Raw genomic sequence first — 25,292 nt, forward strand, 5'->3', positions numbered from 1 at the left:
ATGGGTGGGGTGGACCTTTTTTTGAGAATATATTTTTTTCCTTTTATGATCATGTTTTTCCTTTCTCCTTTTCTTCAGTCTTTTTACAAGCGAGGTCACCTGGGTATCCATACCCATTACTCTTTCTTCTCCCATTTAGCGAAGAATAAGTGTGTTTGTGTATATACGTGTGTGTGTGTGTCTTTGCGTGTGTGTGTGTTTCATGGCAGGCCACTGAATTGTAAAGGGAAAATCAAGGAGATAACTGCTGTAAATGCCTCAGATTTGATGTTTTTATATTCACACATTACATATATATAAATATTTACATCTATAGAACAGATTGAACTATACAGGCTTCACAGAGGCCGGTGGGTGTATGTGTAGCAGTAGCAACCGTGGTTTAGCCGGTGTGGCTGACTGGGCATTGGGACCTATTGAATGGTTGAGAGCTTCGTGAGGGTTTACGGCATTGGGCTAAGCCGCCTTAGTTGGTGCCCCGTGTGAGGAAGGGGATCCATCCCTTAAACTTGTTTGTCACAACGGTTATGACATTGTTGGAGTGGAGCATGTTTTTTAGCAAGGCGCTAGTCGTCTGAATTTTTCAGAGCAGGAAACACATTCACTTAACTTTTGGGGTTTCCTTTGCAACCGGCATATTCATTGCACTGACCGGGGACGCTAGGTAAGCAACAGAGGGCACTCTCTCTTACCTTTTATGCATTTATACATACAAATCAAAAAGCAGAATTTGTAAGAGTTTAATATAAAACTGTTTTTGTGGCTAATCTTAACTATTGTTCAGACATAGTTGGTATATTTGATGTTGTTCTTATTGTTGTTGTTAATGTTCTTATCTACGATTATGATAATTATCAGACCGGCAGCAACCAGATGTGTAGTTAGGAGATCAGTGGCTGGGTTTAGAGTTGGACACTTTGTAGCATTCTGGCCTCCGGCGTGGGGAGGCCCAAGGTGGGGCCTCTGGCGTGGGGAGGCCCAAGGTGTATCAGTTTATGCGCCCTTCTGCTCCTCAGTTATGTAGTAGTTTATGGTAGTAGTGAATGGTTTGGCTGTGTTCTCCAGTAGGGAATATCTGTGTTGATCTATCACTGTTACTCCTGACTGGTAAAACAGGAGGCTACTGTCAGTGCTCATCTGGTGAGTATTGTTGGCAGCAGGGGGTTTCGGTTCGAATGGATGAAAGGTGACAATCAGGGCTGGCATTAGGAAGAAACTGGGACAGACAGTGGTAAGAAGAGGTATGCAATAGGCAATGAGTTACATTTTTAGAACTTCATAATGTGTTTCTATGATAGTTTGTGTGTATTTGAACAAGTATATCTATCCAAGTCTAAACTTCTGGTATTTTTTAATGAAATAATGTTTTGAACACCAGATATGAACATGAAGCATAAGCACTGCCCTTGGATCTAATGACACCTGACCAGTCACGACCGCGGTTAAAGATACAATTTAACCACAGTCGTGGTTATGGTTGTGCATAACTCGCAGTGATGATGGGGAGGGGGTCGACGGCGGCGTGCACGCCTCGTCGGGGGGGTCGGCTCAGCGAAAAACCCTTTTGTAATAAACCATCCGTAAAGCAGCAGGTTTGCTATGAATGAGTTTTGAGCGCCTACCTGTCGAGGGCGTGGGCGCTTGCCTATGGGAGGGGAGCATGGTGGCGGTCCAGGCGTTGCATGCAATAAGTTTGAGGGGCGGGGCTAAGCTGTTGTGGAGACGTGCACTAGTTTCCCCACGTGGCAAGGGTGCTGCGTTGATTCAGCCTGGTGTGGTCGTCTGCAGAGTGTGTTCCTGTGGGTGTGACCAGACTGGAGCATTGTCCAGGATGTGCGTGTGGTCTCCTAGCAGGGGATCCAAAGGCGTTGATTACTCCCCAGTTTTGAACATATTATCATTGCAAAGCAATATTAACCCGAAATCCAGTTTTCGAATGAGGAAAAAGCTATAATTCTTCTTGTCGACGTGGCTGTTGGTCTGCTCTCTATCGCTGTTTGTGTTTCTGTAACTTGTTTTTTGCCTGTATCAATCAGTGGGAATGTGCATTCAGTGGACTACTCTTTAGGCTCTGAGAATAAAAATTTAAAAAAAGGTAACATTTAGACTTTGCTCGCCTGCATGCCAGAGTATTGTCTCAAAAAAATCTCTTTAGAATTATATTTATTAAGAGACAGGAGGAAAATATGGTAAATGTTTATGAATTTAGTGAGACTGTTATAGGCTAGCAATATTGTCCACTCTCAAGACGTATTTTAAAGATTCCTACACAAATGTCAGTAAAAAACGGAGGCACAGGCCGCTAGAGGCTGAGCGTTCGAGCCTTTGTGTTGTGGCCCGAAGACAAACGAGGTACTTTCTTCAAAAGTGGGCCCAGTAAAGACTTGAACTCTCGCCCCCGCACAGGCCTCAGTGTAGCGTCCATTTAGGCCTCCACTTCCTGGTTTGTGCCCCTGCCACGCCTCTTGGGGCTGTCCTGTCTCGTGGCGCCACCCTGCTGGCCACCCACACAAGCGCACTTCCTCTCTGTGGGGGGCCTCGGCCCAAGGTGTCCACGGCCACAGGAATACCTCCTTTTTAACCTTTTTAAAGAACCATTCTTTCTGTGCCCCGTTTGAAAGAGAGCATGAGTTTATTTTTTAATTCCTCTTTGATATAATGACTACAGGTTTGTTATTTGGCATTGTGTAATTTAATTTTCTTCTTTATTCTGATGTGTAGCTCTGCTGTTTTTTCTGCTAGTGGTCTGAGCTGTGTGACTGTCCAATTGCAATAGAAAGGTACCTTGTCTGACCTGCTGGGGAGGGGGTGGGGCTTCCCCAGGCCCCTCCCACAAAGGCGCCTAATCACTCGCTGTATTGCTATGTGACATGTTGAAAACTTTTTTATTTTTTTTATTTGATTTTTTAGCCTGCAGGGAATATTTGTGTTATTGTGCAAAGTAATAAATTGGTATTTTATGCCTATATCATACACTGGTGTTTCCTCTCTTCATTCCTTTATTGCTTTTTACCCCAACACCACACATGACACAAAGGGCAAATGCTGGTCTTCTGCTCCATTTACAATGTATAATAAATGAGTTGCGTGATTACAGGGCTGCCACTCTAGAGAATTTCATGTACAGTATAATAGAACTAGTCCACAATCACAACTAGATGTACTACATTAATCTGTCAGTAGATGGCGGCATTCTCTCAATGAGCAGAACAGGTCACTTACCAGTTTACTGGCTGAGCAATAGCAGTCTGAGGAGATGGGACTCCTGAAAACCCTCCTTACTCAGTTTAGGTTAACAAAAGATAAGACACTAATTTTATGACAATGCCACTATCATGTACCAAAGATCAATTTTAAATTTGAAGGCAGCATTTGTTGACTTGGACAATGTAGTCAGCTGATACAACTATCTTGGAGATGATTACACTAAATCAGGGATGTCCATCTTGAACAATTACTGCTATTGCGTGTGTTAGGGTGTGCACTGCCTGTTCCGTCAAACATGTTCTGTGTACGTGGAGCACCAACTAGACAAATCAATGAAAACCTGCCGATTTTTTTTTTTTAATATTTTTTTATATTTGGGTTTCGAACATTTTATTTAGACTTTCATGTATTCTTTAGTGTGTGCTAATGATTCCAGTGGATTTCCGCTACAGCCTTCTCTTACGATGTGGTATTCATCATATGCAGTACCATGGGCCAATATGTCTCATTCACAATGGACAGCTGTCGTTAGCCTGTGCATCCCCATCATCCCTGCCCCTTTCCCCCTCTCTTGTATCACTACTCCTTCTATTCCATTTCCTGTGTCCCGTGCTGTTGTCATGACCACCGTTGCCAAGGAGAGGTCACACTCACACGAGGAAGGAAACTCGAACCGCAGATCTTGTTACCATACTATTTAATTAATCAGCACACCGAGGTTCAATGAGATGTGGTGAGCAGGAGATCAGAAACAAACGGCGGATAAACAAAATAAAGAATTTGTTCTCCGTCAGTCACACAGTTAACTGATGTCTGCACTGGTCAGCAGTAAACAATGTAAATCCATTGGTGTAATCCACAAGATGGGATATCAGCCCTTGATATGTAAGACCAGTGCTTTGTGACCATAGACATTGATTCAATCTCTCTTGAAATGAGAAGAAACAAACTATCTCAATGTAAAAATTACACTCACGGCACTTATTTTATGTGAGTAAATTTAAGAAGACTTGTTTAGGTAACACCACTTTTCTCCATCCCTTGGATGGAGAGTGAATCCTTACAGCTGACCTGTATTTTTCACGTGGGTGTTGCGCTTTGTAGTCTGATTCATTCTGCCCGCAAACAGTCACTCCACCTATCCGCCTTCTTTTGTTGTTGCCATTTCTCCCTTTCACTGCAGCCCCCCCAGACAAAAAACAGAGTTGTGAGCGCTCATTCAGCCATGTAGCGCAAAGCAGGCATTTAAGCCCCATTGTAGAGGCCCCCTTGATTATCTCTGTGTTAATTGATCCACCGACAGGCACCACTCTCCCCCTCTCCCTCCCCCTGTGCTGTCTAGTTCCCCTTCTCTTTCCAGGCACGGTGTTGCTCTCACAGGTTGACGGTATCACTGAGGTTGTTCTGAAGATGGGAGGGACGGACCTACTATTCCATTTACCTGGGGGTTTGACTAAGTGGTCTTGCCCGCTATCTATACCCTAACACCCAGATTGGACCGACCCATTTGGGTTTGCATGCGCGGGGGGAAGGGCAGCAAGCTGAACCTACGTCGAGTCTGAAGTGGCTCGGCAGGCTCTGAGCCCTTTGTGAGCATTGTGACGAAGACACTTCAACAGGCGCCAGATGCCTCTTCACTCTCCAAGGCTGTGTTCTTTAAGACATAACACATTTTAAGCTTTAGCGGTGAAACAACTTTGGCATCAAGCTTTGGTTCATTTGGAGGCTAATTTAGGATGCACTTGGACAAAGGACATAAATGTACAAAGGCCTATTTGTGTTTCATCAAGACATCTGTTCATGTTTTGTTTATCTTCTGTGGACCTTTTTGCTCATAGAGGACTGTAGTATCAGTTGTTTTTTTACTCCAAGCGATAGCATTACGTGACGTCCCTGAATCGAGTATCAGATTTGATCAGCCTGACGTATCTAGGTAAGGCTACACCTAGATCAGCTCAGCGCTTGGGTTCGTGTGAAGTTAGAGGGCCAGAGCTGCTGACAGAAGTGGATGACATCAATTATACCCTACCCACAAACCCACTGGGCCTGACGGTGCCGTTTCTGAAGCTCGATCAATCAAAAATAGGTGAGCTGCCACTCGTGGCTGCACAGCTATTGACTCTTCAATAATTCATCAGTTTGTAAGAGGGGGAAAGTAAGAGAGCTAGGAGTGACGGATGGTGGTGGAGGAAGAGAAGACTATCACCGGGGGGAGGGGGGGAGTTGAAAAACGCAGAGTTGAAGACATCTGACTAGATGTTGAAAAGAAACACAGAGACATAAGAAGCTTGAGAAGGGAAGGTAGATTAAGACAGGACAGTGAGTGACTCAAATCCAGGATTGTGAAAGGCCCAGACAGAGAGGGCAGGTGGAGCAAAAGAGCGGGCCTTGAAGTGAGAAAGAGGACATAGACAAGTGTTTTACAGGTCACATTCAGTGGTAAGAAGACATCGAGAGCAGCCACCATGGTCAACACAGGCATGCAGCTGATCAGCTTCACCTGCGCGGTGACAGGTTGGGTCATGGCCATCGCTGTGACGGCCTTGCCTCAGTGGAAGGTGTCCGCCTTCATCGGCAGCAACATCCTCACCTCCGAGATCAAGTGGGAGGGCATCTGGATGAGCTGCATCTACCAGACCACGGGCCACATGCAGTGCAAGACCTACGACTCCATGCTGGCTCTGCCCCCGGACCTCCAGGCAGCTCGTGCCCTCATGTGTGTGGCCATCTTCCTGGGCTGGCTGTCCTGTACTGTGTCCTGCTGCGGCATGAAGTGCACCACGTGCGCTGGGGACGACCGCCACGCCAAGGCGGGCATCGCCCTCTCCGGCGGCGTGCTATTCATCCTGACGGGCCTGTGCGTGCTGGTGCCCGTCTCCTGGACCGCCAACACGGTGGTCCAGGACTTCTACAACCCCAACGTGCCTGCCATGTACAAGCGAGAGCTGGGCCAAGCGATCTACCTGGGTTGGGCATCTGCAGTTATTCTGATAATCAGCGGGGCTGTGCTGAGCAGCACCTGCCCCCATATCGAGAGGGGAGGAGGGGAGTACCACCAGGGATACATGGGCCGGAGCTTTCCTAACTTGCGCCCCTCCCCCCTCGCACCTGATCCTCCGAAACCTATTACCTGTAACAGTGTGCCCCTGAAAGAATATGTGTAGTCAGAGAAAATGTGTGACTATAATTGTATGAATTGGAGTATGGGAAGGAGCAAAGTTGAGAAGAGGAAGTAGAAGGCAGGCGAAGGAAACTTTTTTTGGACTGTGAGTGGGGGTGAGGAGTTGTGATTTGGGAGGTTTTGAAGATGGGAAGCATTGGATTTGAAGCTCTACTCTGCAGTAATCTTTCACTCTTTTACTGTGAACCTGATGCATTTTTATTTATTGGAACTAATATTTTTCAAATGTATTTGTACATATTCATCTCTACATATTGTTTGAGACTTTCCATTATGCCTATCATTATTCGCCTCATTTGTATTCCAATGTATTTATTGACTACAATACACATTTATTACACCGTGATACATAGTATTAGTGCACGGACAGCTCACAATACTTCAGCGAATGCCTGGAAGACACGACATCAATCACCATAAACATCTTTTAAGATATTCGTTTTGTGTGCCTTGTGTTGTGAAGATTGGAGTGATTTCTTTCACAATTCTTCTCAGATGTCTGTTAAATTACTTCACAGATTTTGTCTCATAACTATTTTATTGAGTTTGAATAAGTCAAAATTGTAAAAGAATAAACAGATTTTCCCAATGGTGTTTCATATGTTTAGTTCATGACGAGCTGATCTTTTTTCATTGTTTGCCCAGAGTATTGGGGGCCTCCTCTGTGCTAAATGTTCAGCTGTGCACAACTCCCAATGTGTTCCTGTTGCTCTGACCTTGGGTAATATAATGATGGCTCAATCTAACCCTCCTATAGGCTATTGGAGTGCCTGTCAAATTCATTTGATCTTTCAGGTTAGCAAGGGCCAACCGTTTGATCTGAGGAAATGGGATCCTGAATAAAACAGATAGTTGGAGCAAGAGAGGTGTAACAAAAGTTGTCGATTTATTATTTCTCATATTATACTCCATGACATTTCAAATGTTTGTCCACAATTTTTTTTGGCTCAGAAGTCAACAGTGATACAACAGCAAAGACCTGAGCTCGAATAGTAACAGAGCTCTGTTACTATTCTGACGCTCTGTCCTTGCCTTGTTCAGTCCTCTCCTTTGTTCACATCCAGGTGCTCTGCACCAATCAGGGCTGACGCATCCAAGTCAAGAACAACCTGAACCCAGTTTGTTCTTTTACTCTTCAACCCATTACGGAGTCTTGTTATTGTAGACCATCTGACAGTAGACAATCACATCCACCGGCTAGTCGTCTTGCAGACATCTTGTAGTTCTCTTTCACTGTGACTCGATGAAAAAGGACACTTTAAACAGTGTATCTGAAAGAGTAGGCAGAATAACTACATGAGTTGATTACATTCGGTGAGGGTAATTACACTGCCTTCAGAAAGTATTCACACCCCTAGACTTTTCCCACATTTCATTGTGTTACAGCCTGAATTTAAAACGGATTAAATTGAGATTTTGTCTCACTCAACACCCAATAATGTCAAAGAGGAATTGTTTTTAGAAATGTTTACAAATTAATGAAAAATTAAAAGCTGAAAATGTCTTGAGCCAATAAGTATTCAACCCTTTTGTGATCGCAAGCCTTAACTTCAGAAGTAAAAATGTGCTTAACAATAATTTGCATGGACTCTGTGCGCAATATGTAAGGTCCCTCAGACGTGCAGGGAATTTCAAGCACAGATTCAACCACAAAGTCCAGGGAGATTTTCCAATGCCTCGCAAAGAAGGGCACCTATTGGTAGATTGGTTAAAAAAAACAGAAATTAAATATCCCTTTGAGCATGGTGCAGTTATTAACTACACTTTGGATGGTGTATCGATCCACCCAGTCACTACAAAGATACAGACGTCCTTCCTAACTCAGTTGCCAAAGAGGAAGGAAACCACTCAGGGATTTCACCATGAGGCCAATGGTGACTTTAAAACAGTTACAAAGTTTAATGACTGTGATAGGGGATAACTGAGGATGGATCAACAACATTGTAGTTACTCCACAATACTAACCTAATTGACAGAATGAAAAGGAAGCCTATACAGAATACAAAACATGCATCCTGTTTGCAATAAGGCACTAAAGTAATACTGCAAAAACTGTGGCAAAGAAATTATATGTTTGTCCTGAATAGAAAGCGTTATGTTTGGGGCAAATCCAATACAACACATCAGTGAGCACCACTCTCCATATTTTCAAGCATGGTGGTGGCTGCATCATGTTATGATATGCTTGTCATCGGCAAGGACTAGGAAGTTTTTGGGGGGGGATAAAAAGAAAAAGCTAAGCACAGGCAAAATCCTAGATTAAAAAATGGTTCAGTCCGTTTTCCAACAGACACTAGGAGACAAATTACCCTTTCAGCAGGACAATAACCTAAAACACAAGGCCAAATATACACTGGAGTTACTTACCAAGATGACATTGAATGTTCCTGAGTGGCCTAGTTACAGTTTTGACTTAAATTGGCCTCAAAATCTATGGCAAGACTTGAAAATAACTGTCTAGCAATGGTCAACATGACAGAGCTTGAAGAATTTTCTAAAGAATAATGTGCAAAAATTGTACAATCCAGGTGTGCAAAGCTCTTAGAGACTTACCCAGAAAGACTCACATCTGTAATCGCTGCCAAAGGTGATTCTAAAATGTATTGACACAGGGGGTTGAATACTTATCTAATGAAGATATATTAATGTTTTATTTTCCATAAAGTATTTTTATTTTATTTGATTATTTCTTTGTCTTTGACAGAGTATTTTGTGTAGACCGTTGACAAAAAATTACAATTGCATACATTTTTATCCCACATAGTATTACAACAAAATGTATAAAAAGTCAAGATGTGTGAAAACCTCCTGAAAGCACTGTATATATAGAAAATAGTTTTACCATTTTTAGGTTTACCTGATATGCTCTCCTCTCCACTGGGTGTTTCCAGGGACTCCCATCTCTTGGGAGCAGTTTCCAGAAGGGAGAGGTCATCTGCCCTCAGTGTCAGCAGCAAGTTCTTTCTTCTCAGAAACCTGTACATGTAGATGAGGAAAACTATCTTTCTCACACAAATCAACAATAGGACAACCTTTTCCAAATGGTAGATTTCAAAAAGCATAATGCCACACACTAAATTGATGCGTTTCAGCATCAAAAATGTATTGCACACCCCTAGTACTGGTACAGTAATACAGTGACACGGAAAGGATACTGTTGACGATAGTAACGCTCTGCATCCTGAAGCCACTCCAACATGTCAGCGATGGATGGAGCGACTGCAGATCTCTGGGTGCATGTAGCTAGGTCAAGGCTGTCTATATTCTGCTCATACAACTGGAACGCACCAGACACCTGATTACTGATAGCATCTCGTACAGACTGAAGTGAACACCTGTAAGAAATAAGAGGGTCATTTGTGGTTTCAAAAATGTGTTCAAGCTTTCTCTGCACTATTTTCAAGAGTTTATGGAGTGAGCTACCATTTATCTTACATTTTGTCAGTGAGTTTTCCCAAAACTATGTCCACTGCCTGTATGAGCTTGAAGTGAAGACGCTGGCGCAGATCAGGAAAGGTGTGAAGAGGGGTATTGGCGATTTGGACCTTTTGAAACGCCCTCAACTGCTCTTCGAGGTTTCCAAGTGAAACCATTAAAGGCTTGCATTCAGCCAAAACTGAATTCCATACTTTCTGATTGTTCTCCAAGATTTGAAAACATTTTTTTAATGTTTGGTAAACCGAAAATAACACAGGCTTCGACATTTGGCTAGCTATTAAGTTAACACACCTTACAACTCAGAACAGCGAAAGCCATGTGGCTGGTTAAAAAAGACAACGAAATGATTTGCTGGAATAAAGATGATACAAAGCGAAATAAATAAAACATTTAACTTAATCTAAAAACGGACGATTCCGTTAAAAAATGACTGTCACTTAAGTTTTCCAGTCAACATTTTACCTCCTCACGTTATTTTATTACATTTCCGGTCAAGTGATCTAAACATGGAGGTTCTTCGAAATGATAGGCTAAAAATGGTTCCAAAATGACGTCAAGTAAAAGAGTATTCTTATTGGCTGGTCTCCGGCACGTTCTGCGTCTGCGTGTACATTTTTTAATTTCGCCAGCTGGAAAGAGAGGGAGCAGGGGGATTACGTTTCTAATTTGGAAATAAAGAAAAAAACGTCACCGGGTAATTCATAATGAAATGAAATATAATGTCAAATAGCTAACCTCAATGTTTAGAATACCATTGCATTTTATGTATTTCAAATCTGAAGTGAAACAGACTTTTGAAACGGAGCAGTTTCTATCTGGCTAAATAATGTAACGTTAGCTAGTTCATGATGCCTGAATAGTTAACGTAACTAACAACATTTCGTGAAAAGGGCTAGCTAACATTAGTTACCACTAGAAACATTTTAGCTGCTTGACTAGCCCAAGCACCAATTTAGTGTTGGTACCAATGTACAGAGTCACAATGGGACGACCAAAGAGGACGACCAAACAATGTAAAAACCCCAAGTTGGACAAATTGGAGGCTTTTCTCGAAGATTTTGACAGTGAGGGTATGGACCAATGACACAGAGCATGTATATGCAAATTGGCTGTTAGCCATTATGTGAATGTTAACGTGAGGCTGGAGAAGTTATACTAAAGTTCTATTTTCAGTGAAAACTGTAGTTGAAAGGCTGAAGGAGAGGACGAACAGCCTCCTGAAAGATGCAGACAACTTCTTCAACATGGCTGTGATCAAGCTGCCAAAAGCAGTGAGACAGATGAACTGGCTTGATCATTGTGGTAAGTTAGGTGAAGACTCATGCACCTGATGACAACCACATGGGAAAGGTTGGTTAGATACTTTTTTGTGTGTCACACACACACACGCACTCAAATACACAGTGAAGTCGGAAGTTTACATACACCTTAGCCAAATACATTTAAACTCAGTTTTTCACAATTCCTGACATTTAATCCAAGTAAAAAGTCCCTGTTTTAGGTCAGTTAGGATCACCACTTTATTTTGAGAATGTGAAATGTCTGAGTAATAGAGAGAATTAATCATTTAATATTTGATTTCTTTCATCACATTCCCAATGGGTCAGAAGTTTACATACACTCAATTAGTATTTGGTAGCATTGACTTTAAATTGTTTAACTTGGGTCAAACGTTTCGGGTAGCCTTCCACAAGCTTCCCACAGTACGTTGGGTGAATTTTGTCCCATTCCTCCTGACAGAGCTGGTGTAATTGAGTCAGGTTTGTAGGCCTCCTTGCTCGCACATGCGTTTTAAGTTCTGCCCACATATTTTTTTATTGGATTGAGGTCAGGGCTTTGTGATGGCCACTCCAATATATTGACTTTGTTGTCCTTAAGCCATTTTTCCACAACTTTGGAAGTATGCTTGGGGTCATTGTCCACTTGGAAGACCCATTTGCGACCTAGCTTTAACTTCCTGACTGATGTCTTGAGATGTTACTTCAATATATCCACATAATTTTCATGCCTCATGATGCCATTTATTTTGTGAAGTGCACCAGTCCCTCCTGCAGCAAAGCACCCCCACAACATGATGCTGCCGCCACCCCCGTGCTTAATGGTTGGGATGGTGTTCTTCGGCTTGCAAGCCTCCACCTTTTTCCTCCAAACATAACAATGGTTATTATGGCCAAACAGTAAACATTTTGTTTCATCAGACCAGAGGACATTTCTCCAAAAAGTACAATCTTTGTTCCATGTGCAGTTGAAAACCGTAGTCTGGCTTTTTTATGGCGGTTTTGGAGCAGTGGCTTCTTCCTTGCTGAGCGGCCTTTCAGGTTATGTCGATATAGGACTCGTTTTACTGTGGATATAGATAATTTTTTACCTGTTGCCTCCAACTTCACAAGGTCCGTTGCTGTTCTGGGATTGATTTTTACTTTTCACACCGAAGTACGTTCATCTCTAGGAGACAGAGCGCGTCTCCTTCCTGAGCGGTGTGACGGCTGTGTGGTCCCATGGTGTTTATACTTGCGTACTATTGTTTATACAGATAAACGTAGTACCTTCAGGCATTTGGAAATTGCTCCCAAGGATGAACCAGACTTGTGGAGGTCTACAATTTTTTTTCTGAGGTCTTAGCTGATTTCTGTTGATTTTCCCATGATGTCAAGCAAAGAGGCACTGAGTTTGAAGGTAGGCCTTGAAATACATCCACAGGTAAACCTCCAATTGACTTAAATTATGTCAATTAGCCTATCAGAAGCTTCTAGAGCCATGTCATAATTTTCTGGAATTTTCCAAGCTGTTTAAAGGCACAGTCAACTTAGTGTATGTAAACTGCTGACCCACTGGAATTGTGATATAGTGAATTATAAGTGAAATAATCTGTCTGTAAACAATTGTTGGAAGAATTACTTGTCATGCACAAAGTATATATCCTAACCGTCTTGCTAAAACTATAGTTTGTTAACAATACATTTGTGGAGTATTTGAAAAATAAGTTTTAATGACTCCAACCTCAATGTATGTAAACTTCCGACTTCAAATATATATATATATATATATATATATATATATATATATATATATACAGTTGCGCGAGCAGACCACACAAAAAAAGTACACTTGGCTTGACACTCAGAAAGGAAAGGGCTACTTCTTAATTTCTCAAAGGAAAAACATCAACCAATTTCTAAAGACTGACATCTAGTGGAAGCCATAGGAACTGCAACCTGGTGCCTCATAAATCTAGTCCTCCATAGAAAACCAATTGAAAACACAGTGATCTCAAATATAATTCCTGGATGGTTTGTCCTTGGGTTTTGCCTGCCAAATAAGTTCTGTTATACTCACAGACATGATTTGAACAGTTTTAGAAACTTCAGAGGGTTTTCTCTCTAAATCTACCAATTATATGCATATCCTAGGTTCTGGGCCTGAGAAACAGGCAGTTTAATTTGGGCACGCTTTTCATCCAAGATTCCGAATGCTGCCCCCTACCCTAGTGAAGTTAATCCTATAGAAAAGTTGTGGGCGGAACTGAAAAAGCGTGTGCAAGGAAGGAGGCTTACAAACCTGACTCAGTTACACCAGCTCTGTCAGGAGGAGTGGGCCAAATTCACCCAACTTAGTGTGGGAAGCTTGTGGTAGGCTACCCAAAACGTTTGACCCATTTTCAACAGTTTAAAGGCAATACTAGCAAATATTGAGTGTATGTGAACGTCTGACCCACTTGGAATGTGATGAAAGAAATAATACCTGAAAGAAATAATTCTCTCTACTATTATTCTGACTTTTCACATTCTTAAAATGAAGTGAAATCGAGCACATAGCCATGCAATCTCCATTGACAAACATTGGCAGAAGAATGGCCTTACCGAAGAGCTCAGTGACTTTCAATGTGGCAGCGTCATAGGATGCAACCTTTCCAACAAGTCAGTTTGTCAAAATTCTACCCTGGTAAAGCTGCCCAGGTCAACTGTAAGTTTTGTTATTGTGAAGTTAACATCTAGGAGCAACAACAACTCAGCAGCGCAGTGGTCGGCCACACAACCTCACAGAACAGGCTCGCTGAAGCGCGTAAAAATTGTCTGTCCTCAGTTGCAAAACTCACTACCGAGTTCCAAACTGCCTCTGGACGCAACGTCCGCACAAAAACTGTTCGTCGGGAGCTTCATGGAATGGGTTTCCATGGCCGAGCAGCCGCACATAAGCCTAAGATCACCATGCACAATGCCAAGCGTTGGCTGGAGTGGTGTAAAGCTCGCCGCCATTTAACACTGGAGTAGTGGAAACGCGTTCTCTGGAGTGACGAATCACGCTTCAGAATCTGGCAGTCCGATGGACGAATCTGGGTTTGGCGGATGCCAGGAGAATTTATTTATTTATTTTTATTTATTTAACCTTTATTTAACCAGGTAGGCAAATTGAGAACACGTTCTCATTTACAATTGCGACCTGGCCAAGATAAAGCAAAGCAGTTCGACACATACAACAACACATAGTTACACATGGAGTAAAAACAAACATATAGTCAATAATACAGTGAAAAAAAAACAAGTCTATATACAATGTGAGCAAGTGAGGTGAGATAAGGGAGGTGAAGGCAAACAGATATATGTATAAATAAATAAAAATATAAAAAGGCCATGGAGGCGAAGTGAGTACAACACAGCAAGTAAAATAAAAACTAAAAAAAACACTGGAATGGTTGGTTTGCATTGGAAGAAAGTGCAAAGTAGAGACAGAAATAATGGGGTGCAAAGGAGCAAAATAAATTAATAAATAAATACAGTAGGTAAAAATGCTACCTGCCTGAATGCATAGTGCCAACTATAAAGTTTGGTGGAGGAATATTGGTCTGGGGCTGTTTTTAATGGTTTGGGCTAGGTCCCTTCGTTCCAGTGAAAGGAAATCTTAACGCTACAGCATACAATGACATTCTAGAATGATTCTGTCCTTCCAACTTTGTGGCAACAGTTTGGGGAAGGCGCTTTTCTGTTTCAGCATGACAATGCCCCTGTATACAAAGCGAGGTGCATACAGAAATGGTTTGTTGAGACCGGTGTGGAAGATCTTGACTGGCCTGCACAGAGCCCTGACCTCAAACACATCAAACACTTTTGGGATAAAATGTTGGGCCTAATCGCCTGACCTCACTAATTCTCGTGGTTGAATGGAAGCAAGTTCCCGCAGCAATGTTCCAACATCTAGTGGAAAGCCTTCCCAGAAAAGGGGAGACGAACTCCATATTAATGCCCATGATTTTGGAATGAGATGTTCGAGTATGTGTCCACATACTTTTGGTCATGTAGCGTATGTTGTTTTTATCTGACAATAGTACACGTCTCCTTTATTCCCTCAGGGTCAGAGAAACCAAAGTCACCAGTGGATGATGCCACGGTGAGTTTTCTACACTGAACAAAAATATAAACTTAACAATCGAATATTTTACTGAGTTACAGTTCATATAAGGACATCAGTCAATTGAAATAAATTCATTAGGCCTTAATCAATGGAGTTCACTTGACTGGGAATACAAATATGCATCTGTTGGTCACAGATACCTTTAAAAAAAAAAGGTGGGTGTAAGAATATTTAGAAAATAATACACAACGCAGAATACTAACCAGAGGTGTGGACTCGAGTCACATAACTTGGATTCGAGTCACAAATATGATGACCTGCAACTCGACTTTGACACCAATGACTCTTGACTTAACTTGGACTTGAGCCTTATGACTCGATCTGACTTCATACCCTCCCCAAGCCTAAATGTAAAAAAGAATGCTATTATAAAAAGTGTGCAGCGCATCAACTCTTCATTTAACGGATTACAGTTTGAATCGGACAGCAGCCAATCAAATTGTGCAAGCTGAGAAAAAGTTGTGCGTGGCTGTGCAGAGGAACGTCGGCGGGTGCATTCAGATGGATCCCTTGGAAAGATAATACCCAATATTATTATTTTCGGATATAAAGACGACGGTGTATCAACAAAAAAATTGATTGCAACTTGCAAAACATGCGGGAAGAAAATTACAGACGGGGGCACAACAATTTCCAACTTTGTTCTGACCCGTTAATCACTAATTCCCTATTACAGAAAAAACACTATTTCCATTGATACTGTTATTACCAGAGGTGGGACCAAGTCATTGTTTTACAAGTAAGTCTCAGGTCTTAGCACTCAAGTCCCAAGTAAAGACAGACAAGTCCGAGTCAAGTCTCAAGTCAAGACCGTCAAGAATCAAGTCTCAAGTCCTAAACTTTAAGTTTCACCAAATGTATTACAATTTCATATTTTTAACAAGAGTAATAGTTAGTATATTACATTTACACAAATCATGAATGCTTTTAAAAATACCTAATATAGTTATTAATTTCCAAATAAATGTTATATTTCCATAGAAATACATGGGTAGCCATGAGAAAGACCCCCCCCCCCCCCCCCCCCCCAATAGTGATCGACTATCGAGGATCGCAATCGCCCAACCTTAACACACACACACTCTCTCTCTGTGTGGTTACAGTAGGTTAACGTATGTCAATGGTTTTAGGAACAGCAGTAACATCAGGCAGGATTTAGGCTACCAACTGCCTAGCCAGTTGTAGCTCAATCTTGGGTGCAATGATCACGTTCCCACACTGACTGACTGTGTGGAGGCTCATTGATTTAACGTTACGTTAGCCGAGACATGGGAGGAATTTGTCTAGGCATTGAGCCTGAAACAGGATACTTGTTATTTGGTCATTGGCCCAGTTTTATTGCAAGGAATTCTAATTGGTCAACCACAGGCTAGGGTTGGGTTATAAAACTACATCCTGTCCCTTTGTTCTGTGGAGAGAATCACTGAGGACAGGGGAGAATGAACATCTACTTCTCAGCATAACATCTATAATTTGTCCTTTTTGAATAAACCTATTTTTCTCCCCCTGATATGCATTGGGGTCTGTGATATTGAAGAGTAACACCAACTGCTAACACTTGGTGCCGTCACCTGGATGAATGAAACTCATCAACTGTGTGTTGATCCAGGGAAAAGAGGGCTGAGCCCAAACCACCACAGGAGTCAACTCTTAATCTCCTGATTGACTGCTAACAAGGGTGTGGATCAGAAAACCAGTCAGTATCTAGTGTGACCACCATTTACCTTATGCAGCAAGACGTCTCCTTTGCGTATAGTTATTCAAGCTGTTGACTGTGGAATGTTGTCTTACACCTCTTCAATGGCTGTGCGAAGTTAATGAATATTGTCGGGAACTGGAACACGCTGTCATACACGTTGATCCAGAGCATCCCAAACATGCTCAATGCGTGACATGTCTGAGTATGCAGGCCATGGAAGAATTGGGACGACAATGGGCCCCAGGATCTCGTCATATCTGCAATCAAATTGCCATTGATAAAATGCAATTGTGTTTGTTGTCTGTAGCTTACGCCTGCCCATACCATAACCCCACCGATGCCATGAGGCACTTTGTTCACAACATTGACATAAGCCATTTTCCCGGTACAGTTGAAAACGGGATTAATCTGTAAAGAGCACACTTCTCCAGCGTGCCAGTGGCCATCGAAGGTGAGCATTTGCACACTGAAGTTGTTTATGTTGCCGAACTGCAGTCAGGTCAAGACCCTGGTGAGGATGACGAGCACACAGATGAGCTTCCCTGAGACTGTTTCTGACAGTTTTGCAAAAAATCTTTGGTTGTGTAAACCCACAGTTTAATCCGCAGGTGAAGAAGCCGGATGTGGAGGTCGGTTGGACGTATTGCTAAATTATTTAAAACCATATTGGAGGCGGCTTATGGTAGAGAAATTAACATTAAATTATCTGTCAACAGCTCTGGTGGACATTCCTGCAGTCAGCATGCCAATTGCACGCTTCCTCAACTTAAGACATCTGTACACAACTGCACGTTTTAGTGGCTTTTTATTGTCCCCAGCACAAGGTGCACCTGTGTAATGATCCTGCTGGTTAATCAGCTTCTTAAAATGCCATACCTATCAGGTGGATGCATTATCTTGGCAAGTAGAAATGCTCACTAACAGATTTTAAACATTCGTGTACAAAATTACAAAATTCGAGAAGCCTTTTGTGCTTCTACACCTGCATTGCTTGCTGTTTGGGGTTTTAGGCTGGGTTTCTGTACAGCACTTCGAGATATTAGCTGATGTACGAAGGGCTATATAAAATAAACTTGATTGATTGTGCGTATGGAAAATGTATTTTATTTCAGTTCATGAAACATGGGGAAAACTTTACATGTTTTATATTTTTGTTCAGTATAAATTAAAATGGAATATTTCATAAACTGTGTCAGTTAAGTCTGGCCATGGTCTTGACACAACATCAAGTGCCACCCACACACAGTCTCTGTTCACTCTATTTGTCTACTTCCAGAAAGTAGAGGAGGCTGCACAAGTCGAGAGCATCATGGCTGAAGTCCATACTATTCCCCCCAAGACTGCTAAAAAAGGTAAGTCTCTCTCTTTGCTATACTGCATACCAGTTATGTGTCTGTGACTCCTTAGAATCCCACTGGATGGCCTCCCGAGTGGCGCAGCGGTCAAAGGCACTGCATCTCAGTGCTAGAGGCGTCACAACAGACCCTGGTTCGATCCCGGGCTGTATCACAACCGGCCGTGATTGGGAGTCCCATAGGGCGGCGCACAATTGGCCCAGCGTCGCCCAGGTTAGGTCGTCAGTTAAATAGTGTTTCTTCCGACACATTGCTGCGGCTGGCTTTCGGGTTAAGTGGGCAGGTGTTATGAAGCGCGGTTAGGTGGGTCATGTTTGGGAGGACGCGTGACTCGACCTTTGCCTTGGGGAGAAAAAGGGGGTAAAGTGCAACAGAAAGGGATCCCACTGGATGTTAAACTTACTCTGCTCCCCTCTGCAGCAACGTCGAAAAGAGGTGAAGCCAGGACAAGTTCAGAGGATGAGGAGAACACTATTATGGCCAGAGGGAAGAAGGTTAGTGCTGTATTCATTGGCAAGGTTAGGGAGACTTATTGTGTGTTTAGTTTCAGAAGACTCAATGTAGTCCTCAAAAGCCTCCTTTCTTTAGGCTTTTACATTTAATTTTTATTTTTTATTTTTATTATTAACATTTTATCCCATTTTCTCCCCAATTTTCGTGGTATCCAATCGCTAGTAATTACTATCTTGTCTCATCGCTACAACTCCCGTACGGGCTCGGGAGAGACGAAGGTCGAAAGCCACGCGTCCTCCGAAGCACAACCCAACCATGCCGCACTGCTTCTTAACACAGCGCGCCTCCAACCCGGAAGCCAGCCGCACCAATGTGTCGGAGGAAAGACCGTGTACCTGGCCCCCTTGGTTAGCGCGCACTGCGCCCGGCCCGCCACAGGAGTCGCTGGAGCGCGATGAGACAAGGATATCCCTACCGGCCAAACCCTCCCTAACCCGGACGACACTATGCCAATTGTGCGTCGCCCCACGGACCTCCTGGTCGCGGCCGGCTGCGACAGAGCCTGGGCGCGAACCCAGAGACTGGTGGCGCAGCTAGCACTGTGATGCAGTACCCTAGACCACAGCGCCACCTGGGAGGCCAGGCTTTTACATTTTTATTCCAAATTATAGTAATAGCCCATATCGTAATTAGTACTGCACGATATTTAACTCAAACTTGCAGTGTTGCATCATGGTCAATTTCTCAGGGCAAATCTACTAGGAAACCTCTGTCAAAGAGGGCCGAAGCACTGTCAAGCGGGAAGCAGAACACCTCCATCAAAAAGTAAGAGCCTTACCTCAGCCAAAATCTGCTAATATTTTTGCATGTGTTGGTGTGGGTTGTTATGGATGTACGCAAATAACTTTCTGATATTATTTTGCCACTTGTGTTCAGGACCAGTAGGAAGGCCCCCAAAGCAACATTGGGTACCACTGTGCTAGTGGACACTGCTTCACTTGTTGTCATATACCCCAGGCTTCCCAAGACCCCAGCGGCGAGGATACCCCGCCACAAGGAGAGGGTGTACAGCATCTCGGCCAACGGCTCCCCCATCTCAGAAGTCGGTAATGATATCGTCATCAATGTCCCTGTGGGGAACGGAGCGGTAAGCAGGCTGCCATCAGCCTTCCGGTTTTAGACTGATCCTTTCTGAACGGTGACCATCGGACTTGGATAAATACCCTCAATAACCCCTCTGACCTTTTGCGTGTTCATGTTACTTGTGTATCTGTGTGTGTAAAATGTGTCAACCTGATTTTATTATTTTATTGTCACACACCGGATAGGTGCAGTGAAATGGACACATTTCCAGTGTGTCGACAAGGTTAATCTGCTGACCTAGTGAGTTTTTGGTTCCAGAGCATTCAGCTGCTGGCCAGTCAGATGGACAGTGTGGACCTGGGACAGCTGGATGAGACGGCCATAAGGAGCATTCGTCTGCTACAGGTATGGTCTTCACTAGGGCTGTCGCGGTCACCGTATTACCGCCACACATGAAAGCAGTTAAATTGCATGTGACTGAGTCACGGTAATATCCTCTTATGCACTCAGGACATGTGTTGGTAAAGTACCCTAACGAATATCGTGTTGTTAATGGCCTGGTACTCAGGGCTGTATAGTCCCTCTTAACTGCTCTGGCATCAATGCAAATGAAATCGAAAATCCCATCAGACTTATCAAAACAGTATGATGATTTTAAATCTCACCTCACTGTGATGATCAATTTGGAGAAAGAAGTTCAACAGCAGGTTGAAACAGTAAAACATGGTTGTTTGTGGATGTTTCAAAGCCTAACGACAAGGAAATGGACAATGCTTTCTACGGTGATGATTCATTCAAAAACAACCAGAGCTTATGAGCCCAGGCCTGAAAACTCGGAATAAAAATGACGATTGTACTTTTATACAATACATAGCCTACTGCATATTACACATGGCAGAAAAACAAACATGAAACAACACTGATTTTAAGATGTCTTTGGAACATAATTGGTCTAGCATCCAAAATGAAACAAATTTGAGGAATGGCCTTTTTGAGTGTGGAATGTATTAGTATACATACTGGATGGACTGATTACCTTACGCTACGCTCCAAAATGTCTATCCATGAGTCTGGTAGAGAATGTATAGCACTAGTCGATGCTGTCGGTTCATTGATTGTGCAGGGCGGATTATAGTTAGCCTACAATTCTAGTGAATTTGATTTTGAATAAATAATAGGGATAGGGATTTATTTTTATATTTTCATAATATGGTGACACTTTACCTTTATAACTAAAGAATATCTCACCTCCATGCTTTTCTACCGTCCTCCTTTCTCTCCTTCATTCCTTTATCAAGCCTGCAGATGGGGTGTCAACTGTTTAGTGAAATGGGTTCCGTTGCGAAAACATGTTACCATCGATGTTCCCGAACAGATTTCACAAATGAAGCTCTGTGTAGCTGCAGGAACAGGGTTGGGCGGAATATCACCTGTTGCGTAGCGAAATCGTGGTTGTTGTTGTGGAGTGAAAGTGTTATTTCTCAGCTGCTCCTATTAAGCGCAGCTTCCCAATAAAACCAAAGTAGTCTGAAAAACAGACCGGCGGGAAAGCACGCTGCCTCCATTTACTATTCGAGCGCGGATGACGTCTGTGTTTTCTTCCCTTGCTCATTTGATTAACGAGACATTCTAAACATATTTGACATATTAAAGACAAGATTAAATGGAGAAGTCTGATCACTTGAGAGAATAGCTGTGCAGTCTGAGGCAAGGACCAGAGCGCAAGCTTCTTTTGCAACTTTCTCTAATCATCAATAGCCTATAGTCGCACCACGCAACCCATATATGTTTTGAATGCAGTGTTTGGTTTTTGCCAGGCATAATGAGACCCATCTGTCCACACAACATTCTTCCAAAAGTCTTGATCATCCAGGTGCGTTTTGGCAAACTTGAGTCAACTTTTTGGATGAGATGGGTCCCATTTGTGTCTGTCAAACCAAACACTGCGTTTCACAGTAAGAACCTCGTACCAACAGTCAAGCATGGTGGTGGTAGTGTGATGGTTTGGTGATGCTTTGCTGCCTCAGGACCTGGACAATTTGCCTTAATAGAAGGAACCATGAATTCTGCAGGAGAATATCACACTGAGCTGCTGTTTTTTTTTGTGTGTATGCTCAGATTCCCTTAACCTAATATTTGATATTTGTTGAAGATCTGTTAACATTCAGTAAACAATATGCAAAATAGAGAATCAGAAAGTGGGCAAATAGATATAAAGTGCTGTGATAAAGTATGTATGATTGCCTAACATTAGCCATGTCTATTTAGCTGGTTTGAAATGGGTTTTCGTTGTAAAAACTGAAAAGAGTAGCTGTTACATGAAACTCATGTTCACTTTGCTCTCCACAGAACCGTCTCACAACACTGTGTGGAACATCCGAGTGACCTCTGCACCTTCAGTCCTAGCATTTTTCTCCCCAATTTCGATCTTGTCTCATCGCTGCAACTCCCCAGCAGTCTCGGGAGAGGCGAAGGTCAAGTCGTTCTTCTTTCAAAACATGACCCGCGCTTCTTAACACCTGTCCACTTGACCAGGAAGCCAGCTGCACCAATGTGTCGGAGGAAACACTGTTCAACTAACGACCGAGACGGGCCTGCAGGTGCCCGGTCCAGCACAAGGAATCGCTAGAGCGCGATGAGCCAAGTAAAGCCCCGGCCAAGTAAAGCCCCTCCCCTAACCTGGACGACGCTGGGACAATTGTGCGCTGCCCTATGGGACTCCCGGCCACGGCCAGGTTGTGAAGTCCCAGCATTTTTTTTGTACATGATTCTACCTACACATTTTTAAATGTTTTTTTAAAACTACTGTCTATATTTCTATTTTTCTGTCAATCTGCATCATGGTGTTTCTTTGCATTATTTTCGTTTAAATCTTAGATTTAAGAATCAATGTCAGGCATGACTTTATTTGAGACACTATTCTTCAGGGATGCTCAAAGCATGCAGGAAGGGAATGTCCTAGTCTTCCATGATAGTGATTTATATAATGTCAAGGTTGTAAATATGACCAAAATGAATGAACCCTAACTACACTCTTTTCCTCATAGTCTAGCATAACATGTTTGAAACTCATTTGGGAGCCTGTTATTGTCAATGTTCTATCTATTGGCCTGTCTCAACAATACAGCTTTGTCTGCACTATAGTGGTGGTTGTGCCAGTTCAATGTGTGATGTGACTAAGGTCCATGTATTTTAGATAATTTTGTGGAATTTGGACAATTCTGTTTGAAAGTAAATATGCTTTTTTTGTTCAGTTATTTTCCTTAAATGTCATCTCTTTCTGGAGAACGTCTTCATTTGTGTGATTGGAAGTTGGGACCGAGGTTTGGGGCAGGGGGTTGTGGCTCTGTAGGCGTTCAGATCTAGGCTTACAAGAAGCTCTGTGGTCGTACTAGTAATAAAGTACAGAAATACATGTCTTTTTCATGTTCTCTTGCTGCCATAATATGCTGTAGTCAGAGACAACTAGACATGACTGTTTGCCTGCATTGATTCCGTGAGACAGCCTGCTCATTTTCAGTTCTGGAGGGAGCATTATTCATAAAGACTCCCCTGGAATTCAATTTGTGTCACTGATACCCATTTCAGACAGGTGTGGTGTATAATCTCGGCAATATAAGGCAATGGGATTTGAACTGTAGATGAGTGACAATCCCAAAATATATCCTCTGGGGGGGAAAATAGAGACTAGTCAATGTCAAAGCAGTAACTGACGAAACGTCACACTCCATAGCAAACTAAATTGCGTCGTAGGTATGTTTTGGGCTCAGTTGCAAGATGGTTCAGGATAAACGTCTAAATTAACTACTCAAACCACATTCCCTGTAACTGGCATTTGGAACTACAATTAAACATATTGCAACACCCCTTTGTTAGTGTTTGGATTGCTTGTATGTTAATATAAACTGGGTGGTTAGAGCCCTGAATGCTGATTGGCTGAAAGCTGTGGTATATCAGACCGTATACCATGGGTATGGCAAAACGTACTTTTACTGCTCTAATTAAGTTGGTAACCAGTTTACAGTAGCAATAAAGCACATGTTTGGTATTTCCAATATACCACAGCTAAGGGCTGTATCCAGGGACTCTGTGGCGTCACGCTTAAGAACAGCCCATAGGGCCTCCCGGGTGGCGCAGTGGTCTAGGGCAGTGCTAGCTGCGCCACCAGAGTCTTTGGGTTCGCGCCCAGGCTCTGTCGCAGCCGGCCGTGACCGGGGGGTCCGTGGGGTGACGCACAATTGGCCTAGCGTCGTCCGGATTAGGGAGGGTTTGGCCGGTAGGGATATCCTTGTCTCATCGCGCTCCAGCGACTCCTGTGGCGGGGCGGGCGCAGTGCGCGCTAACCAAGGGGGCCAGGTGCACGGTGTTTCCTCCGACGCATTGGTGCGGCTGGCTTCCGGGTTAGAGGCACGCTGTGTTAAGAAGCAGTGCGGCTTGGTTGGGTTGTGCTTCGGAGGACGCATGGCTTTCGACCTTCGTCTCTCCCGAGCCCGTACGGGAGTTGTAGCGATGAGACAAGATAGTAATTACTAGCGATTGGATACCACGAAAATTGGGGAGAAAAGGGGATAAAAAATTTAAAAAATAATAAAAATAACAGCCTGGTATGTTGGCCATATACCACACCCCCTCGGGCCTTATTGCTTAGTTTTACTTTAGTAAGTACTTCAGTACATTGCCCTTTGACTTTTTCCACAGTTTGTTACGTTACAGCCTTATTCTAAAATTGATTAAATCAATCTACACACAATACCCCATAATGACAAAGCAAAAACAGGCTTTTAGAATTCTTTACAAATGTATAAAAATGAAAAACAGTACTTTGTTGAAGAACCTTTGGCAGCTATTACAGCCTCGAGTCTTCTTGGGTATGACGCTACAAGCTCGGCACACCAGTATTTGGGGAGTTTCTCTCATTCTTCTATGCAGATCCTCTCAAGCTCTGTCAGGTTGGATGGGGAGCGTTGCTGCACAGCTATTTTCAGGTCTCTCCAGAGATGTTCGATCGGGTTCAAATCCGGGCTCTGACTGGGCCAGTCAAGGACATTCCGAGACTTCTCCCAAAGCCACTCCTGTGTTGTCTTGGCTGTGTGCTTAGGGTTGTTGTCCTGTTGGAAGGTGAACCTTCGCCCCAGTCTGAGGTCCTGAGCGTTCTGGAGCAGGTTTTCATCAAGGATCCCTCTGTACTTTGCTCCATTAATCTTGTCATGAAAATTCTACACAGGGACACTGAAAGTCAATATTAAATTAATCATTGTTCATCTTTGCCGTCGATCCTGACTAGTCTCCCAGTCCCTGCCGCTGAAAAACATCCCCACAGCATGATGCTGCCACTGCCATGCTTCACCGTAGGAATAGTAACAGGTTTTCTCCAGGCGTGACGCTTGGCATTCAGGCCAAAGAGTTGAATCTTGGTTTCATCAGACCAGAGAATCTTGTTTCTCATGGTCAGTCTTTAGGTGCCTTT

The 25,292-nt window shown here is 43.1% G+C and overlaps 3 protein-coding genes across 7 annotated transcripts; 2 read left to right on the forward strand and 1 right to left on the reverse strand.

Annotated features, from left to right (window-relative positions):
* The first annotated feature begins 4,573 nt into the window (after positions 1-4,573).
* Positions 4,574-6,977, forward strand: LOC129831331 (claudin-4-like). Its single transcript, XM_055894650.1, has one exon. The coding sequence runs from the start codon at positions 5,673-5,675 to the stop codon at positions 6,369-6,371; it is 699 nt and encodes a 232-aa protein (XP_055750625.1). The 5' UTR covers positions 4,574-5,672; the 3' UTR covers positions 6,372-6,977.
* A 280-nt stretch (positions 6,978-7,257) lies between these two features.
* c19h1orf109 (c19h1orf109 homolog (H. sapiens)) lies at positions 7,258-10,333 on the reverse strand. Of its 2 annotated transcripts, none has more exons than XM_055894652.1 (4): positions 9,824-10,333; positions 9,544-9,723; positions 9,246-9,364; positions 7,258-7,659 (listed from the first exon to the last, which is right to left on the reverse strand). In XM_055894652.1, exons 1-4 carry the CDS (start codon positions 10,090-10,092, stop codon positions 7,619-7,621), a joined length of 609 nt encoding a protein of 202 aa, XP_055750627.1. In that variant the 5' UTR covers positions 10,093-10,333; the 3' UTR covers positions 7,258-7,618. The 2 variants fall into 2 exon arrangements, with proteins under 2 accessions (XP_055750627.1, XP_055750626.1); XM_055894651.1 differs by having other exon boundaries at positions 9,231-9,364.
* Positions 10,334-10,436: 103 nt separating this feature from the next.
* On the forward strand, positions 10,437-23,689 carry LOC129831334 (borealin-like). 4 transcript variants are annotated; one of them, XM_055894654.1, is made up of 10 exons: positions 10,437-10,520; positions 10,802-10,896; positions 11,000-11,128; positions 15,174-15,211; positions 18,211-18,286; positions 18,710-18,783; positions 19,491-19,567; positions 19,679-19,889; positions 20,144-20,230; positions 22,175-23,689. In XM_055894654.1, exons 2-10 carry the CDS (start codon positions 10,809-10,811, stop codon positions 22,208-22,210), a joined length of 816 nt encoding a protein of 271 aa, XP_055750629.1. In that variant the 5' UTR covers positions 10,437-10,520; positions 10,802-10,808; the 3' UTR covers positions 22,211-23,689. The 4 variants fall into 4 exon arrangements, with proteins under 4 accessions (XP_055750629.1, XP_055750628.1, XP_055750630.1 ...); XM_055894653.1 differs by having other exon boundaries at positions 10,443-10,896; XM_055894655.1 differs by having other exon boundaries at positions 10,443-10,896; positions 19,760-19,889.
* The last annotated feature ends 1,603 nt before the right edge of the window (positions 23,690-25,292 follow it).

This window comes from Salvelinus fontinalis, chromosome 32, assembly GCF_029448725.1.
Source record: "Salvelinus fontinalis isolate EN_2023a chromosome 32, ASM2944872v1, whole genome shotgun sequence".
Lineage (NCBI taxonomy): Eukaryota > Metazoa > Chordata > Actinopteri > Salmoniformes > Salmonidae > Salvelinus > Salvelinus fontinalis.